The sequence below is a fragment of the Eschrichtius robustus genome, chromosome 3 (genome assembly GCF_028021215.1).
Source record: "Eschrichtius robustus isolate mEscRob2 chromosome 3, mEscRob2.pri, whole genome shotgun sequence".
Taxonomy (NCBI): domain Eukaryota; kingdom Metazoa; phylum Chordata; class Mammalia; order Artiodactyla; family Eschrichtiidae; genus Eschrichtius; species Eschrichtius robustus.
The window spans coordinates 44,918,620-44,938,835 of record NC_090826.1 but is presented as its reverse complement, the minus strand read 5'-3'; the positions used below and the strand labels follow the sequence as shown (position 1 = coordinate 44,938,835).

The following is a 20,216-nucleotide window of genomic DNA, read 5'->3' as shown; positions in this document are numbered from 1 at the left end:
ATTGGATGTGTACGCGTGTATACCCAGAGGCTGTAGGAGGCCCCATAGGGATAGTTCCCGCTAGATCATACATCCTCTCCAGTCTTGGTCCCAGGCCCTAGTAATGGTAACAGCTGCAGAGACCCAGCCTTGGTTTCTGCTGAACTCCAGGAAGCAGGCCAAGCTCAGCGTTAATGAGCAGCCTTCAGGCCAAAGCACTGAATAACCCTCTGAGACAGAAGGGAACCAGAGCATACGCCACAGATCAGAGCTGAGAGTCCCACTATGAATCTGTGGACAAGAGAGTTCAGGGGAGATGCCAGAGCAGTTCTTGTGACAATGGTTTGAGGCCAAGCCCTCAGGCTGAGGTCATGGGTTTAAACTCTAGGCTTCCCATCCTCTGTATTTGTACCCCACAGGACAAGGTGTTCTGGACAGACCTGGAGAATGAGGCCATTTTCAGTGCAAATCGGCTCAATGGCCTGGAAATCTCCGTCCTAGCTGAGAACCTCAATAACCCACACGACATTGTCATCTTCCATGAGCTGAAGCAGCCAAGAGGTGAGCCTTCCCCGGTCCCAGGTCCGCTGCCCACATCCTCTCCTTCGAGTAGGCAGGCTGTATTCACATTCATGTCACGTCTCAGCATCCCCAGATGTAGTGGCAACAGTCCCTCTCATTGGTGGACTGCCTTGCTGTCACATATTTTATTTCATTTTGCCTCAAGCTCTTGGTGAACTAAGGCTGGGTAGAAATAAATAAATATACAAATGTCCCATTTTTGCCAGTCTTACAAAGTATGGATATTACTATTCTCATTCAACAGCTGAGGAAACTGTAGCTCATAGAGGTAAAATAACATTAGCAGGTGGTAGAGCTAAAGCCTGAACTTAGGCCTGTCTGATTCCAGAGCTCCTTCTGCCATAAAGGAACACATTGCTTCTCATTTGCTATTTGTTCGTACTTTGCAGTGGTATAAAGTAACGTATCCTAGGGCCATCAGTAAGTCAGCTTGCTGGTTGGCAACAGACGCCAGGAATCCTACAATTAGGTTGTCCCTTCCTCTGTCACTAGGATGTACTCATTCTAACTGTAATGGGAAGGGTGAAGGTGGGAAAGCAAAAAGGGGTCAGGAGATAAGGTTGGTGCCTGATTCTAGATTAGAAATTTAAATAAGAAAGAGATATGGCATGTGGCATAGGGAGGAAAAAACATGGACTTTGGAGTCCAACAGACCTCAATTTTAATTGTCTCCAAAATTACTAGAGGTATAGCTTTGACAGGTTTGTTCTCTTTGAGCCACAGTCTTTTATCTGTTAACCTGGGCATAACACACCCCCCCTCCGAGTTGTCATCAGCATTAAATGAAAGTGTGGGAATGGACTTGAGGACACGGGGAGGGGGAAGGGTAAGCTGGGACGAAGGGAGAGAGTGGCATGGACATATAGACACTACCAAATGTAAAATAGATAGCTAGTGGGAAGCAGCTTCATAGTACAGGGAGATCAGCTCGGTGCTTTGTGACCACCTAGAGGGATGGGATAGGGTGGGAGGGAGGGAGGCGCAAGAGGGAAGAGATATGGGGACATATGTATATGTATAGCTGATTCACTTTGTTATAAAGCAGAAACTAACACACCATTGTAAAGCAATTATACTATAATAAAGATGTTAAAAAAAAAAAAGGAAGAAAGAGTAGGGATAAAACAGCAGGTACAGTGACGGAAGGTGCCCAGTAAAAGTAGTAGAGAAAGCGTTTTGATTTAGCCGAGTGGGAAGGGCCTCGTACGTGGGGGAGGGAGAGCCTGGCACGTCCCGTCTGTGCCCCAGTGCTCTCTCTCCCCATCTCTCTCTGCCATTAGCTGCAGATGCCTGCGAGCTGAGTGCCCAGCCCAATGGAGGCTGTGAGTACCTGTGCCTTCCTGCTCCTCAGATCTCCAGCCACTCCCCCAAGTACACTTGTGCCTGTCCTGACACAATGCGACTGGGCCCTGACATGAAGAGGTGCTACCGAGGTGAGCAGAGCTACTAGGAGGGATGGCCCCCGGCAATGCCAGACCCCGTCTGCTGAAGTTTTCCTTGACTTCTGGAAAACCATGAGCGCCTGGTCTTCCTCCATCTTCTCTGGCTACTTGTTGCCTTTGCAGGCTCCTCTTCTGTACCTACCTTGAATGCTGGTGTCCCGTAGGGTCCCTCCAAGGCTTTCTCTTCTCACTCCCAAGAAAAATGCACATATACGTACAACATTTTAAATTCAGTTTCAGGGGGATCAGGAATCCCTTGAAGACCTCAAATTAAGAAACCTTGATCCCCATGGCTTTGATTACTATTTATACGCAGGTGACTATGATCTTGCCCGTTTCTCACCCAGAACTTAACACACTATCTAGCAGCCCTTTTGTGATATGATTGGGACTAACAGTCAGTTAATACTTCAACCATATAAATTTATATCCATCCTCCAGTCTTGATGAAGGCACGAGGCCTTTTGTTTGAGCACAAGTCTGCTGCAGCATTCATGATTTCCAGCTTCAATTGTTTAAAGTGGAGTGAGAATTTGAACCTAATAGTGTACCAGTATACATACAAACTCCTTCTAGATTTATATAATTTCCACTCCTCCCAGTCTTTTATCGTGGTCTTGCCCACACCTAATTCTACAGCATTGTCTTAATGACTCATCTTTATCAAATCGAAATGCAGTATAAACACAGACAAGATGCTTGGCATTCAGGTAAAGTAAAAATCATAGCCCATTCAGTAGGATTAGGGAAGGAGTTTGAGCTGAGCCATGAGGATGAGTTCATAAGTATACTTCATCAAGGCAATAATTTAGGCACTAAAACAGCAAAATTCTTTGTCCAGTGACCTTCATGATATTTCCCCTGCAGCACCTCAGTCTACCTCAACTACGACGTTAGCCTCCACCACAACGAGGACAGTAGCCGACACCACCAGAGCCCCTGGGACCACCGTCCACAGCCCCGCCTACCAGAACCACAGCACAGAGACACCGAGCCTGGCAGCAGCGGTCCCAAGCTCAGTTAGTGTTCCCAGGGCTCCCAGCATCAGCCCGTCTACCCCACGCCCTGCAACCAGCAACCACTCCCAGCACTGTAAGGAAATGAGTTCTGCCTTCTTTCATGACACAGGCGGGTCCTATAGGGAAGCCAGGATGGGGGGATCTGTGGGAAGAAGTGGTCATACCCGAGCTAAATATTGGCTGTCTACAAGGAGGAAGCAGCGGGAGGAAGAGTGCCAACCCGCAATTTAGGAGTCACAGGTGCTCCTACCTTACAGAGGGTCTTGAGAGAAGCTACTTCCTATCTCTGAGCCTCAGTTTCCTCACCTACAAAGTAGGATAATAATAACCCTTCCCCTACCTGCTTCGCAAGGTTGCCGTGAGAGACAGAGGCATCCGTGTAAACAGAAGTGCTCACGCACACAGCCTCTGCTGACTCTGATAGTGTGTCTGGGTCATATGTTACTGACGTGGATGAGGGAGCAACCCTCAGATTTGGAAGCTTCAAGTGCCCTGGTCTCAGTTCTCAGCACTCTCGGTAGGTTCCCCATATAGTAATATCCATAACTATGGTCTGTTAGTGCCTCTCTGCAAACCCTGGGATGAAAATAATTAAGTTCACCACTTATTAAATCATCGGGAACATTAATTGTCACTGCTAGAAATGTTCTATCTCATTAACCAGCAAATACCTTTTAAATTGAGTTACCTGCTAGGGGGAGTTCATTTAAGAGGATAAACTATCTTTTAAATTTTTTCCCATATGTGCATGGCCCAGAAACTAAGCAGCGTGATAGCACCTTAATAATCAGGCCCATCTTGCCAGCAGGAGCTGGATTTTCAGAGTTGAGCGCTTACCCTGAAGTTCGGAGAGGCAGGTGGGTCGCGTGTGAAGTCCAGTTCCTTTCACTTGGGCCAAGCCTCCGACCAGGGGGTCTCCCCACTGGCTTCATCACGCTCTAGGCTTTAATATCACTGTCCTGTGTTTGCTTGGGCCCCAGAGGGAGAGGAGAACGGCATTTCCACAGTAAACTTTGTAAGCAGTGCAGCTCTTTTCTCCCCTTAATAATTAGGTTCCCGTGGAGTAACTTGGAGAGACAGACGCACTGAGAGGATAGCATTTGGGCCGTTGCCAGGAGACAATCATCTCCTCTCTTGGAGCAAATGATAGCTCCTCTTCACACCTCAGAGGGCTGTCATGAGGATCCAAGGGAAAACTGCTTTTTAAACTAAAAAGTTCTGTACAGATGTTACAATGAAGATGAGTGTAAGAGAGTGAAAAAGATGGCGCAACCTACTTTTAAAAATATATAGTACAATTTCCAAGCACTTTTCAGTTTAGAAAGTGCTTTTATCTCCCCTATTCAGGCCTCACAACAACCCCTACCCCACTCCCTGGCCTCTCTGAACTAGGCAAGGCTGTGCCAGGCACTGTGCTAAGTAAGCATTTTACGTGAATTATCTCATTTAATCTTCACAATATCCCTAGGAAGTAGGTGTATAATTATCCCCATTTTAAAGATAAAGAAATATAATATATAACAACTTGCCCAAGGTTACAGAAGTAGTAAGTAGTAGAGCCAGGATTTGAACCCTAGAAGTCTGACCCAGGAGCCTGTGCTCTGGATTCCACTATGCTATACTGTGCCTCATTTTAATTACTCATTAAAAATAAACTGATGGGGGCTTCCCTCGTGGCGCAGTGGTTGAGAATCTGCCTGCCAATGCAGGGGACACTGGTTCGAGCCCTGGTCTGGGAAGATCCCACATGCCGTGGAGCAGCTGGGCCCGTGAGCCACAACTACTGAGCCTGCGCGTCTGGAGCCTGTGCTCCGCAACAAGAGAGGCCGCGATAGTGAGAGGCCCGTGCACCGCGATGAAGAGTGGCCCCCGCTTGCCGCAACTGGAGAAAGCCCTCACACAGAAACGAAGACCCAACACAGCCAAAAATAAAAATAAATAAATAAATAAATTTATTTAAAAAAAAAAACAAACTGATGATGCAGATGGACAGACAGACCACCAGAAATAGGAGAGACAAAACAACAGATACTGGCTGAAAAAGGCAATTGCCCCAGGTAGTCAGCAGCATAAAGACCTAAGGGCTCAGCCCCGAGCTTCCTACCACCCAAATACTGTGGAAAGGGTAAAGGATTTAGGTCACAAATCCTGGGTTTGAATCCCAGCTCTGCCACTTCTCTGTGAGTCCCCAAAACCCCAAGAAGACTCAGTTTCCTCATCTGTGAAATGGAGATGACCTCTGTCCTGATAAGATCTGGAAAGACTAAATTATTAAGCAGTAGCCAGGATCATCATTTTGGAACGGGGGCAAGAAGCAGTTGGGTCGTTTTTACTGCTTGAGGCCAGCAAGGACTTGGGACTCACAGTGATGGAGCATTGTTCTGCAAATGTTTGTGTTTTGCAGATGGGAATGAAAGTGGCAAGATGGGCTCAACAGTCACTGCTGCTGTCATTGGGATCATTGTGCCTATGGGTGAGTGTGGCCCCAAGTCACTGGTGAGAAAAGAGAGACCCTGCCCAGGGTCTGGGTAAAAGCACTAGAAGAATAGAGCACTTAGCACACGGACCTCTCTCATTGACTTTTTCTGCCCTGGCCGCCTTCCTGCTCACCTCCCAGTCCTGATTTAGTTTGGTTTCTTAGCTTGGCACACAAGGCTCTTCAGGACCTGGCCCCAGACAACTATCCACATATTTCCCCCACTACCCCTCACTGATACTCTACACACCAGCCATGTGAAGCCAAACTGTAGGCTCCATGGGGACAGGTCTGGTGTCTCTCTTGCTCGCCACTCTCCCCAGCTCCTAGCGGTGTCTGGCACATGGGAGGAAATAAAGTATTTGTCGAATTAATCAGTAGAAAAAACATACATTTAAAAAAATTCGTAGAGCTGCTTGCCATTCCTTTAATAGATCGTGCTATCTTGCTTTCTTTCTGATTCGTTTTCAACAAACATTTATCAAGCAGCTATGATGTACCAGATTCTGTGATAAGGGGAGGGAAGGTGATTAAAAATAAGTTAGACATGGTTCTTGTCCTCCAAAAGTTTATAGACTTGTTGGAGAGACACACATAACACAGATAATTTGATACTGACATGGTAAGTCCTAAAATGAAGCCATATGCAGTTCAGTAGAAGTGCTGAGGAGGCACTTACCTTGGAATTGGGAGAGGAGGGAAGCAGACAGGGGAGGGTTCCTAGTGGAAAAGTTATTTGAGCCAAATCAGCCAAGTGAAGAAGGATCAAGAGCAACCCAAGCAAGTGATGATAGCATGGGTAAAGCCAGGAATGGGAAATGGCACGGGAGGGCGGGAGTGGGGTGGATTTGGAATATGGCCAGAATATAACATTTGGTTAAACCTCACAGAGAGCCATGTGGGCTGATTCATTCTCTCTTACCCTGATATTCACTTAGTATCCTGCACATCCTATCTCTCATACCAGTCTCTTCTCTTGGTCGGATCTTTGAATTGCGATCGTCCGTTCATCGGTTTATCTCCCTTACTTGCCCATGTGTAGTACCTCAAGGATAAGGACTTGGCCCTTTTATCCTAAGAATCCCCAATATGGTGGTGAGTTAGCGAGTGAATGTTTTAAAAACTTCAACACCATCCAGGGGACTGTGCGAGGTGCCAAGGATCCAGGGAAGAAAAAGATAAAAGACTTTAAGAGCTTTCACTTTTTAATCAGACTTAATCAGAAAAAAGGTGATACAAGAGAGGTGTTACTACATATTATAAGGTGCTATAATAGAGACCCGATGCTCTGTGGAGGAGAGGGAGTGGCCCTTCTAAAGAAGGTGGCATTTGAATTGGCCTTGAAATGCTTTATTAGTAAAGATGATGGTGAGACTATTCCAGGCTCATTTTGAGTAGAGTGGAAAATACTCAGCCTTGTTTAGTGAAAGAGAAATCAGCTCCTCTCCTGCCATACTCTGCTCCATAGAAGGGCATGTGTATGCTGTTTCCCTGATGTAACTGCCCTAATAGAATCATTATTTTAAACTTCTGCTAATCTGAGGGGTGAAAGATGAATATTCTTTCCCTGATATTTCCCTGGGAGGCAGAGTATCTTTTCACAAGCGTATTGGCCATTTACATTTCATCCTTTATGAATTGCCTATTCACAGTCTTTTCTTATTTTTCTATTGGTTCCTTGTCTTATTCTTACTTATTTGTAGAAATATTTATACATAATTAATGTTAAACCTTTGTAATATATGTTACAAATCATTTCTCCCATCCTGCCACTTGATTTTTAAAATCTGTTTATGGTCTCTTTTGCCATGCATAAATTAAAAATTTTTAAGTATCATCTCTGTTAATATCCTACATTATGACTTCTGGGCTTTGTGTCTTGCTTAGGAAGGTCTGCCTCATTCTAAATTATTAAAATATCTCTATATATATTTTTCTACTATTTTAAGCATTTTTTAGTATTCAATTATTAATCCATTTGGAATTTAGAATGCAGCAAGAGGTAGAGATTTAAGTATTTTTTTCTACATGCTTGTCTAGTTTTCACAAGACCATTATTGAATAGTCCATCTTTTCCTTCTGACTTGAATTGTCATCTTTATTGTAAACTATATGCCTATACATACTTTGATCTGCTTTTAGGCTGTTTATTCTCCACCAATTCCTATATACTATTCCTATACACTCGAAACACAACTTTATGATATATTTTAACGTCTAATAGGGTATTATTATTCTTGGAACATTTTCTTAGCTATTTTTATTCAATTTCTCTTCTAAGTGAACTTTAGAATCATCTTGTTAATTCTATAAAACTTATGATGGAATCTTATGCCTTGGGTATATAAATTGATGTGGAGAGAATTTACATTTTTACAACATTGAACCTTCCCATCAAGGAACATGACATATCTCTCTATTTATTTGAGCCTTCTTTTATGGCCTTCAGTAGAATTGTATAGGTCACATAGGACTTGCACATTCCTTATTGGGTTATCCCAAGTATTATAGTTTTTTGTTGGGCTATTACAAATGTGTTCTTATTCCATCCATTTTCTAATTGGTTATTGCTGATTAATAAGAAAGCTATTGATTTTTTTATGTTGATTCTTGGTGAACTAAAATCATTTCTAATAGTTTTTCATATGCTTTTCTAAGATTTTCCAAGCATACAATATCTGTTAATGACAGTCTGATTTCTCCCTTTCCCATGTGTGCCCTTCAATTCTTTATTCGGTCTTACTGCATAGCTAGATCTCTGGGACAACAAATTCTAGCAGCGATAACAGGCATCCTTGCCCTGTTCTTATCTTTATGTATATCAATTATTATCGATTATTATAATCTTACCAAAGTATTGTAGAAACCCCCTCTATAGCATCCTGGATAGCTATCACCCAGCCTCCACTTGAATGCTCAGGGTGACTGCTTACTATCTTGTGAAGCTGCTTGCCCCATTTTCTCCTGGCTCTATCTGAGAAATTCCTCCTTTACTCATTAATATATCCATTTATTTTAACTCAGAGCCTGTGTTTCCCTGCTGTGTCCCCTTCTAGAGATGCTCCTCTTCTTGCAGAGCCCCAGCTTTGGAAAGAAGCACCGCACCCCACCCCTCCCTCCACCCTCCAATATTGGGAGAGAATGGTTTCTTAGAGAAATCCAGGGAAGTAGCAGTATTAGGGCAAGAGTGTGGTGAAGAAATTCACTCACTCACTCAGCATGTTACTGAGCACCTACTCGCTACTGGGCACTGGGCACAGTGAGAGAAAGAAGGCACGGTCCTTGCCTTCAAAGAGCTCAGTCTAGTTGGGGGTACACATATATAAAGTACAACACTGTAGTCTGGGAACACACATGAGGGAACAACTGACTCTACCATGAGAGGTTGAGAAAGACTTCACATTTGAGCTGGATCTTGAAGGATGAGTAGTTAATGAACGAAGAGCTAGAAGAAGGGCTTCCCAGCAGCAGAAAAAGAATATGCAGAAACAGAGCCTGGGAACAAGGGGCAGTCAAGTTGGAGAGGTGGCGAGAAATGCACTGATGTCTGGGCAATGGGCTGGAGCCTGCTGGAGATCCACTGTAACGTGTCTCTTCCTCCAGTGGTTATAGCCCTGCTGTGCATGAGTGGCTACCTGATCTGGAGAAACTGGAAGCGGAAGAACACCAAAAGCATGAATTTCGACAACCCTGTATACAGGAAAACGACAGAAGAAGAGGATGAGGATGAGCTCCACATAGGGAGGGCTGCTCAGATTGGCCATGTCTATCCAGCAGTAAGTGTTCCTTGCTGGAAGAATTCCTTCCTTCCTTTCCTCCCTTCTTCCTTCCCTCCCTTCCTCCCTTCTTTCCCTCCCTCCCTCCCTCCTTCCCTCCTTCAGACATTTATCAAGAACCTACCATGTGCCCGGCACTGTTCTAGGCCCTGGGGACACAGGAATGCTGGGGTAGGTGGTTGGGATAGAAGGGTATCAGGACCACCTTGTACCTAGAGGCTCTCCTGGAGTAAAGAGGCCTGTCTTTGTGCTGAATACATTTTCAGAACCTTTGGCCTAGAAAGGCAACTGTGGCCATTCAGTTCAAATGCATTCATTTCAGTGAACAATGTATACCAGTTATGTGCCAAGTACCACATAAGATACCAAGTGTTCAAAAGTAAAGAAGGGATGTACTTGCTCCCAGGGAGCTGGTGGGGGAGTTAGAGAGTCACTGGCTATTGAACAGCTGTGTGCTGAGTGCCATGGTGGAAGCTCAAGGGTCCCCTCTTCTAGGAAGCTTTCCCTGGTTTCTCTGTTCTCTCACCACCTCTCTCCATCACAGCACCTGTCACACTATAGTCTACTTGTCTTTTTACTCACTGGTCTCCCCGCTAGACCGTGAGCTCCTTGGGGGCAGGATTGTCTGATTAATGTTTCCCTGGTGCCTAGCACAGCATATTTGGCTCCCAGTAAGTATTTGTTGAACCAATGCTATGGAAACATCAACAAAGGTGACAGAAGAACTGTGTCCTTGGAAGATTCATAGCAGTCTTCCACGTAGAGAAGGAGGAAAGTGGCATTCCAGAAAGAAGCATGTGCAAAGGCTGAGAGGCACGACAGGGCGTGGCTTGTTGGGGGATCAAGGACCACAGAGTGGCTGGAGCAGATGTCATGGTTGTATAGCAGAGTCGGGGCTGGGTGTGACCTCATAGGTCATCCAGTCCATCCCCCTGTCAGGCGATCAGCAGCTTTGATCACCCACTGTGGGCAGAGCCCTGTCTTGGGGAGACCAGAGAAATGGAAGACCCAGCCCCTGCCCTCAAGGAGCTTTTTGTCTTGCCGGGGGAACCAAGGTCACAGCTGCACCAACTCCCGAAGAACCCTCTTTCCGAGCTGCCTGTCGTCAAGTGCAAGGTAGGGCAGTGCCACTCTGAGTCTGAGGGGCTGATGAGTGAGGGCATGAACCAGGCAGGTGCAGTCAATCCTAGAAGGCTTTCTGGTTCTAGAAGGCTGCAAACTGTGAGCTGGGTGTCGGGGCAAAGGAAAGATGGGTTAGTTGCAGACCAAGGAAATGGCATGTGGAAGAAACGACTGAGTACGGGTTAGGACAGACAGAATTGCTGCTGAAGCTAATTGTTCATGAAGGGGAGACGTGGGAAATGAGGTCGAGCAAGTGAGGAGGGTTAGCAGATGGCCTTGAGGATCCTTAACCTTGGCCAATCCAAGCAGACAGTTGCTTAACCAGTTTTTAAAGATCAGAGGGGGCACAGTGGAAGAAATGTTGAGCTTGGAGTGGAGATGACTCCCAGTTTCACTATTCCACAGTTCTGTGATCTCAGTCCCTTCTTTCTGATTACTTTTATTTGTAAAATGGGAATAATAACCCCCATTCTCTCTGCTGCCTAAGTTTATAAAGTTCAAGTGAGATAGCACATGTGAGAGTGCTTTGTGAGTTATAAAGCACTCTGCACATGTAAAGTGTCATTGTTTCCAGAGAAGGAAACAACCACTCAGGAGGAGCTCTTCCGGATGAATCTAAGGCCTGAAGAATAAGCTCCTGCCAACTGCAGAGAAATAGAGTAGGAGAGTGAGGAAATTGACATTTAGTAAGAACCTACTGTGTATCAGACACTACTCAGTGTTTTACATGTATTTTCTTGTTTAGTCTTTACAGGAACCTATATACTTGATATTATTAGCCCATTTTGCAGATGAGGAAACTGAGACTCAGAGAAATTGAATAACTTACCTAGGATCACAACTAGGAAGTGCTAGAACCAGGATTCAAACTCCTATCTGTATGTACACAAAAGCCCTTCTCAGGCAGCTCCACCATCACTGCTGGGACCTGACTTTGGCCTAGAGATCTATCTTGAGGAGAGTGGGAGGGTCACAGACTAGAAAAAGATAGTCTAGTGGAGCAAGGCCGTGACATTCATGCAAAACCACAAATAATCCAAAGATGATTTGAAAGGCAGTGGAGTTACTTTTTATTGTTTATAGAATGTTCAGAGATGGAAAATGCTAGTCTGGTTCTATCTTATGCTGGTGAGGTTGCTTTAGAATACTCTGGACCCCATGTGTGTTAGGCACTACATTAAGCACTCTACATACATAATCCCATTTGATTTCCCAACAACCCTATGAGGTAGGTCCTATTATTACTCCCATTTAACATGATGAAACTGAGGCTCAGAGAGGTGAAGTGGTTAGCTCAAATTCATATAGCTATGAGAAAGATCTTGAAACGATGGGGTCTATCCAAGGAGGGTATCCAGGAAATGGAAGAGTGGGACACAGCATTATATCAGGACCAGGTGGAGGAAGCTAGATGTGTAGCCTGGAGAAGAAAACACTCAGAAGGAAGGGAAGGGACCACAAACACTGAAAATTTCAAGGGTTGTCTGTGTAGAACTCTCTGAGTCTAAGAGAATCAGGGAACATCGGAAGATATAAAGGAGCAGATTTCATGACAATATAGGAAAGAATTTAAGTCCACTGTCCGCAATGGAATAGACTGGCTCAAGGGTTAGTGGGCTTACCATCTAGTGGTCAGCCATTTGTGGCAGAGGGAAGTCTAGTATCTAATGACTAGAAAGTTGGGGTGAGGGAAAGAGGGATTAAACTTAATTGATCTCCACTGCCTTCCAATTCTGTATAATTAGTTGGGAGGGGTGCAGCCAATTACCTTCCTGATTGTGATTAGCATGCTAGAGACAAGTAGCTAATGGCCTGGGATTAAACATTTGCCAAAGCTAACCCACTGAAGTTGAGCAAACCTAAAATCCTGTAAGGGAGGATGGAGAAAGTTTGGATCTCTGCAGCCCTCCTCTTTACAGAGGCAGAACAAAATAATGAAAAATATTTCTGGATTCATACAGATCTGGGTTCAAATTGAGTTCACCCGCTTGCTATATGATCCAGGACAAATGCTGTTTAAGCTCGTTGAGTCTCAGTTTTCTCATCTGTAAAATAAATATGACAAACCTGTCTTCTGAGGTAGCTTGAAGAATATGTGAGCTACTGCCTATAAAGTAATAGAATTTCTGGTATCTTGTGATCCAATAAATAGCTCCAATGGGTCTAATGATGATTTCTTTGCTCTGTCTCCCCCAGCGAGTGGCATTAAGCCTTGAAGATGATGGACTGCCCTGAGGATGGGACCACTCCCTTCGTGCCTCATGGAATTCAGTCCCATGCACTACACCCTGGATGGTGTATGCCTGGATGGAAGGGTTTCTGTACATGAGTCTGTGTGTCTGTGTGTGTGTGTGCGTGTGTAATTTTTTTTAATTTATATTGCGGAAAGGTAACCACAAAGTTATGATGAACTGCAAACATCCAAAGGATGTGAGAGTTTTTATATGTATAATGTTTTATACACTTTTTAACTGGTTGCACTACCCATGAGGAATTCATGGAATAGCTACTGCTGAGTGACTAACGTGATGTACATAACCAAATGGGGCCGATGGTACAGTAGCTTACTCACCATTTAAAAATTATATTTACAGAGGGTATTTGGTTTTGGGGGGCTTTTCTAGGTTTCAGAGTTTTGTTTTTTTGTAAATAGAATGATTATGCTTTGTGGCTATCCATCATCATAAGTAAAAAAAAGAAAACACTTCAAATCCCTCTCCCATTTAGATTATTTATTAACATATCTCAAAAGTAAGATTAGTTCTATAAGTAATTTAGAGAGGTGAGAGTATTTATTTTTGGTATGGTTGGCCTACCACCCGGACTCTGTGTGCATTTATGTTTATGTGTGTATGTGAGTGAGAAAGAAAAATCTGTAGAGAAGAGGCACACCTATGGCTGTTGTTCAGATACATAATGATAAATATATTTTAAAACAGTCCACAAGAAGGGTTATCTGTAGTTTTCAGAGAAGCCTTTGGAAATTTGGACCAGAAAAGAGATACCATGGTTTGTGCAAACATGCAGTGGGGAGAGGTAGATCTTTTCTGCCTCTGGCTGTTCCTGGGATTCCAATCAGTCAGGAAAAGCCCCTCAGCTCACCCGTGGCTACTGCGGTTCTTACCTGGGCTTTCTCTTCTGTGGCTAAAGGCAGTGTACAGACTTCACACAGTACCCAAAGTTGCCGCGAGCGCAGGTGAGAACATGCCTGAACCTCGGCTACTACTTGTTTTAAAGTTCAGCATTTCAAGTAACTTCATTTTCCTTTAGGACACTTGGGTTGAATTCACTGTTTCCTCTGAAGCACACTGAGGGGGCCATCCTTACTTATAGAGAGCTAAATGGAGAAGTTTCTTGAACAGCCCAAGTTTACTGTTGGGACTGGCTCAGGCACTGACCTCTGAGTATGCTATGGGTTGAGGATAAGGATGGAGGAATAGGTTTTGTTACATCTCTATTTCTCCCTTCCCCTTACTCTCCACCATTTCCTTTAGGTGGAGAAAACAAGTTAAAGTGATACATAGGTTTGTTACCATCGTGTGTTCACATAGATGAAACTAATATTTGGCTTAAATTAGAAAAAGTGGCCAAACCTAAAGTCCTGTTTGAGGGGGAAACGGCGTACACAATACTACAGTATATTGGATATATATGTTCACACAGGGATTTGGTTTACTGCTTTGTAAATAAAAGGAGAAACTCTGGGTATATGTATAGATTTTTTTTTCATTGTGGACACTTACTTTGCTTTTCCTGGGCCTTGGGGGAGGCAGGGAGAAGTGCACTTTTCTTTTTGTGGGGTCTACCATTGAAAAGATAATCCTACAGTCCCAGAAGGAATTCAGTCCCCGTTGGCTCTTATCCAAGGTGTGGTCTTAAATCTGCTGTTCTGCCACTTAACTCCCACTGGACAACCAGGGATAATGTGTGACATGGAAGTGTTTGGTTTAAATAGGAGCAGAGGACATGTATCTAACCTTAACATACCTGGAACTTGACACTTTTAAGCAAATTCCTCCCCTTCTACTCCCCAGCTGCCCCCAACTCTGTGAAGCTTGGATGTCTCACCAGCTTGATACCCTCTGAATTTCCAGGCAGACGTTCTGGGGTTCTGTCACCCTGTTCCTAGGACCTTTCTCTACATCACTCATGGTCTCCTGTCTTCTGAGAAAATAACTGTATTCTGGAGCCTGGGCACTAAGCTTTGCATAAGCAAGCAGTTTCTTCATGATATACCTGTGTTGATAGTCCTGAAACATTCATTGAGAGGGTACATGCAATTGACCTTGAATGACCAAAACCAAACAGAATTTTAAGAACAGGTGGCCAACTCCTACAGAGCTTAATCACTTACTACTATTCTTTCAAGAATGGAAAGTAAAATTATTTTTGACTGAAGAAAAATCATGAAAGTGAAAAACACTGAAATTTACACAAAACAAGCAACTTTTTCTGTAACCTGCCTCCAAAGAAATAGAATTTCCTGGGGAAATGATAATAGTGACTAATGGCAGTTTCTAAACTTTTAGTCAGATCCTGTCCTTCACAGAAAAAAATAACGAATAGGGTCAGTGATTCAGCCTGAGATCTCAAAATGATGATGAAACACAACTTTCTAAGAGACATCCATGTTTCCTGAATATGCTACAACTGCAGTTTGGAAGAGGCAGTTATGGAAGCAACCTACAAAAAACTGTGGAATACTCATGTGTTGGATGGCAGTAAATAAGATGAAATCTGAGGAGTCAGGTTCATTCTTCTCTATTCTTGGATGCATCTTGAGGTACAGTTGCACTTCTGTTGCCTTTTGCCCCTGCGTCATCATATACCTACAGCCAATAATGGATCACAGAGTCATTGGACTATAGAGCTGGAAGGAAGCTTAGAGATAAGGCCTGAAGGGCAGAAAATTTATCAGACATTTTTTTATGTGTGTAAAAGAAACTAGTCCCAGCCCTTTTCCTCGCTTTCCTTTTCCAGACTACTTTGGGCTGCCCGAACATTGTATCAAACCTGCTACCTATCTTATGGCCTATCTTTCTGGTGGAATTTTGAAAGCACTGGCAGAAATATTCTTCCAGAAATGGGGAAAACTAAAATTTTATTTATTTACTCTTGATAGCATGATTACATATAAAACAGATTGAGGTAAACTGTAACCTCAGAATGAGATCGTATTTAAATGTATAGCAATAAGTACTTTTCATCCCTCCAATTCTGTGTGATTGCAATATGTATATTCATCCACTGAAACCATTTGCTAGGTACCAAGTAAGCGCCAGGTACTGCAGATGTACAGGTCAGTCATATGCTTTCTGTCCTGACAGAACTCACAGTAGCAATTAGAGGAAGACATGTGGAAACAAACAAAAAAAAGGAATAGATATTTTTTGGGGTACTATTCGTTTACAAAGGTGTAAGAATGGGGTCAAGAAAGGCATTGTAGGAAAAGTGGCCCTAAGCTAAGTCTTAGAAATTAAGTAGGGGTGTCCAGGCTGCTTCAGGCAGAGGACACACTGAGCTAAGACACAGAAGCATGAAACAGCATGAGGATCTTAAGAAACTGCATGTAATTCATTGTAATGAGCAAAAGGCTCAAGGGAGACTTAGCAAGAAATGAGGCTGGATGGAAAGACAGGTTCAGTGTAAGCACTATGTAGAATACTTCTATTTAATTTCTGATTCAATTAATGAAACATTTCTTGGTCATTTACTGTGTATAAGGCACCAAGTGCATCATGGAAAATTGATCAGAATGTGTTGCCAGCACTTTGCAGACATGACAGTCTTCACTCTCAAGCTTTCCTGTGGCCAAAGGGAAACAGTGACTGCTTTTCACATATTTGAGTTGAAGTTTTTTGATACGGTCAATGAAGACTGATAGAAGGGCAGTGGGATTTTCACAGAAGGATTCCATGTTGTCAAGAGCCTCTGGGATTTCCTCAACGGTGAAAAAGAAAACTGGAAATTTTGAAGACGTGGGGTCTGCAGAGGGGACCCCAAGCACTGTCCAGTCGGGTGCTAGGGGGAATGGGGAGAGAGCACAGGAATGTGAGCCTCTCTACACCACTCCCTCACTCCTGCTATACACTCATCATTTCACAAAATATAAATGAGTTATCAGTTAAATGCTTCAGAGTAAATAATTTCTCTTCCCGGCAATGCATGAAGATAGAGTATCAGAATCTTCTCACACTATTTTTAGGGTATTGGGGATTTTCAGGATATGGAGAACTTAGAGGTGGAGGAATTACAGCTTCAAATTTTCAGTTAATATAAGAAATCAGGAAGCTTTGTTCATTCAGGCTATGCACCATGTGCATAGTCAAGAATCAGCAGAAATCCTCTGCATTTGCAAACACTTTGTGCTGTAAAAAGTAATTTTAAAAAGCCACCTGTATATGTATATATATATTTAAAGACATGAAGGTTTTGATACTTTTTTACAAAAATTACAACAGAAAACAAATATCTGTACAAACCATGTGTTTTAAAATAGCATTTTGTTCTATACAAGCTGTTGTTGATGTGGGGTGAGCTCCTGGTTTGCAAACTCCATCACATTGTACACAAATGAACATTCCTTGTTTGTCTTCCTCCGAACACCCCCAAGTGACCATATTTGATGTAACAGGCATGTTAGAATGTTGGGTCACACTAACCATTTATGCTTTTTTGTCTTGTCCTTCTGAGTTCCGTTAGCTTCTGTACTCAGTCCCCTTTGCAGTCTGGTTTCTCTTCCAGAGGCAAAGGGTGGTGTGCTGCATCTCACTAGTTGTACCAACATCATCTTGGTGAACTGAAAACCAAATGTGGACATTTGTAAAATCAGTGCACTGTTTCTAGAGAGAGATTAAATTCATTTTTTTAAAATCTGAAAGTACTGTGATGCTTTAATGAGGGGGGGAGTGAATGATATTGTGAGAGAAAGACTATCAATATTATAATTCCCATTTTAGAGGTGAGAAATATGAGTGAAGAAACTGCCCAGAGTCAATAGTTATGTTTAGTGCCCCCAAAGTACGTGTAGCACATGTGGTGTTCTCTGCCTCGATTTTCCTTTTCTGCCTCTTCATCTGGCTAACTCCTATTTGTCCTTGAGTACTCTCCTTAGGAAGCCTTCTCTATTCTCTCAGACTCAGACCTAACTCATAGGGTTAGGTAATTCTGTGCTTCCACAACACATTTTTCCATTTGTATCCCAATATTTTCGCTCTGCCTCTAACTCCCATGCCAATGAGGTTGCTTTTACCAAGGTCACCCAGGACTTCCTTGATTATAAACCTTGTAAATATTTTCAGTCCTTATCTTCCTTGACCTGGAAGCAGTATGTAACACTGTTGGCACTCCTGTCTTGAAATACTCTTATTTTGGCTTACATTGACACCATACTCCTGGTTTTTCCCCTACCTCTCTGGCTACATCTTAATCTCCTTGCCTATGAGTTTCATACTTCTAATCTTTCCACTTTCCAATCCAGTCTACAACCAACCAGAGTGATCTTTCTAGAATGCATTAGGTCATGTCACCACCACCTCTTTCCACTTGCCTGCCTAAAGCCCTTCATCCATTTTCCTTCCATTTAAATCCAGTCGCCTTGGGTTTTAGCCCAAACTCCTTAATATGGGTTGTAAGGCCCTTCATGATTTGTCTTCTACCCCTTCTCCAACCTCATTATTATATTCACAATCTTATTCTGTATTCTAACCACACAGTTCTGGGCCTTCTGTCTGGAACATTTTCTTCAGGAAGACTTCCCTTAGACCCCCTAGACTGGATTAGGAGCTACTCCATGTGTTTCCATAGTATTCTGTGCTTCCCCTATTTGTAAATTTTATCCCTACATTATAATTGCTTGTATGTTCCTTGATTGCCTCCTCTGTAAGCTCTATAAAGGTATGTCTTGTTCACCACTGTATTCCCAGCACATGACACATAGTAGATGCTCAGTAAATTATGCTAACTTCAGGCACATCAGACACATAGACCATGCTTTTTCAGCTATACTATGTGGCCTCATACCCCAAAACCTGAAATCACCTTACAGCCTGATTGGAGTCGGGTGTCCTTTAAATTTTCTCAGCACTTTTGATATTTGCCATATCTGCAGATGCCCAGATTCATCAATTACGTTATAATTTTTTATAATTTCACTCTTGGAAAATAACCTTATGGTAATTACCCAATGTCTCTAAATACTTAACTCCAACTACCACCTCAAGAGTGTCATGAGGATTCGAAGAACAAGCACTTGTAAACAGACTCAGCCTAGGGGTTGACATTTATTAGGTGCCTAATACACAGTGGATCCCTTCTCTTTTTTATACAAGTCCCTTGTTACCACCCACATCCACTGGTTTTTTTTAAATAAGATGCCTTATAGTAATTTACAGTTTACAAAGCATTTTCCAATTTCCAAGACATTGTTTCTTATCCTTACAACAGTTCTGCCAGATGTATAACATTATTATGCTCATTTTAAAGATAAGAAACCTGAGGTCCAAAAAATTCAATCAGTTCACCTTTGGTCACAGTGAATCACTGTCACACAAGGGATTATTTTAATACAAATCTCCAGTGACTTTTCCCCCCCATCACACCCACTCTACACTCTGCTACCAATTCTTTTTCAGGGAAAAAAGTAGTAATGGCAAGACTGGGAATGAGAATCAGAGACCACTAGCCCAAATACAGAACAGTGTAGTTAACAGGCGCCAAGAATGATGCCATTTTGGCATTGTCTCTAGATCCAACTCCATTTTCCCCTCTGGCTGGAACTTAGATGAACTACAGCCGGCTTCTACTAATTAGGAGTTTTGTTGCCCTTGGCCTAAGCAAGGAGGAAAATTTTTCCATAGCCAGAAAGCCTTCACAGAGGTCAACCACTTTGGCCTGAAAAGACAAGAGCCTCTCGGGCAGTAATTCTCAATCCTGACTCAACCGGGGAGCTCTGCAAAACAAAACAAAACAAAACAAAACAAAACGATACCGACACACAGGTCCACTGTAGATTTTGGTTGAATTGGTTTGGGGTAGGGCCCAAGCACCAGTATTTTTTTAGGTGCTCCAAGGCGATCCGATTGCGCAGGCCGGGCTGAGAATCACTGCTGGGTAGGCTGTGCTGGGGAGTGGGAGATCAAATATTCAACTTAAGTCCTATTCACAGCACCTCATCTAGAGACCCGTGAGGTAGAAAGGGAAAGGAAGAAATAAAAGGTAGAAAGAGAGAAAATGGGGGATAAGTGCGGCCGAGTTAGCTGCAGGGAAATGAAAAGCTCCACTGTGGATTCAGGGAAAGCGTCGCTGAGAAGGATTTCTAGCACTCATCCTTAAACAGGCAGAGTTCAGTCGGAGCCTACGTTAGACGCATTCACCGTGGTGCGCTGCGTTCTCCCTTGAGGTCTCCCTTTAACCCTATTTTACTGATGAGACGACCTAGGTCCAGAGACGGTGAAGGGCCTTTTCCGACCCACACAGTCGGGTGTCCCAAATGGAGGTGGAGCCTGGGGGGACGCAGGATTCCGGGTGTTAAGCCCGAGTTCAGGCAACGCGGCCTCCAGACCCCCGCCCCCCGCCGCGGGGCCCAGAAGTCCACGGACGGCTTCCGCCCTCAAGCCCAGGAGAAGGCAGGTCGACCAGCCTCAGGCCCTTCACGCCTCGAGCTGAGCCGGCAAGGCTGCACAAACCCCGCCTCCGGGGGAATGGAGCTTCATTCGGCCGGGAGGGGCGCAGCCGCCTTGTCCCACCTCCGGGTGGACGGGGTAGGAACGGGGTCTCTCCGCTACAGGCCGTGCCGTTGCTGACGTCACTTCCGCGCGCC

At 43.7% G+C, this 20,216-nt stretch overlaps 1 protein-coding gene and 1 long non-coding RNA gene across 14 annotated transcripts in view; one reads left to right on the top strand and one right to left on the bottom strand.

Moving 5' to 3' along the window:
• LRP8 (LDL receptor related protein 8) overlaps positions 1-14,110 on the top strand; it is a 78,132-nt gene extending 64,022 nt beyond the window's left edge. For 8 of the 13 annotated variants that reach the window (XM_068539912.1, XM_068539911.1, XM_068539910.1 and 5 more), the window contains 7 exons: positions 399-540; positions 1,842-1,994; positions 2,871-3,095; positions 5,427-5,495; positions 9,102-9,274; positions 10,214-10,390; positions 12,593-14,110. In XM_068539912.1, coding sequence (XP_068396013.1) covers positions 399-540; positions 1,842-1,994; positions 2,871-3,095; positions 5,427-5,495; positions 9,102-9,274; positions 10,214-10,390; positions 12,593-12,631 — 978 coding nt within the window. In that variant the 3' untranslated portion in view covers positions 12,632-14,110. The remainder of the gene's footprint in view (positions 1-398; positions 541-1,841; positions 1,995-2,870; positions 3,096-5,426; positions 5,496-9,101; positions 9,275-10,213; positions 10,391-12,592) is intronic. The other 5 variants (XM_068539915.1, XM_068539909.1, XM_068539907.1 and 2 more) reach the window with 2 other exon arrangements.
• Positions 14,111-16,046: 1,936 nt separating this feature from the next.
• On the bottom strand, positions 16,047-17,243 carry LOC137762272 (uncharacterized). The gene is made up of 2 exons (XR_011073533.1): positions 17,059-17,243; positions 16,047-16,417 (listed from the first exon to the last, which is right to left on the bottom strand). It is a non-coding gene; the product is annotated as an uncharacterized lncRNA (long non-coding RNA).
• Positions 17,244-20,216: the final 2,973 nt, after the last annotated feature.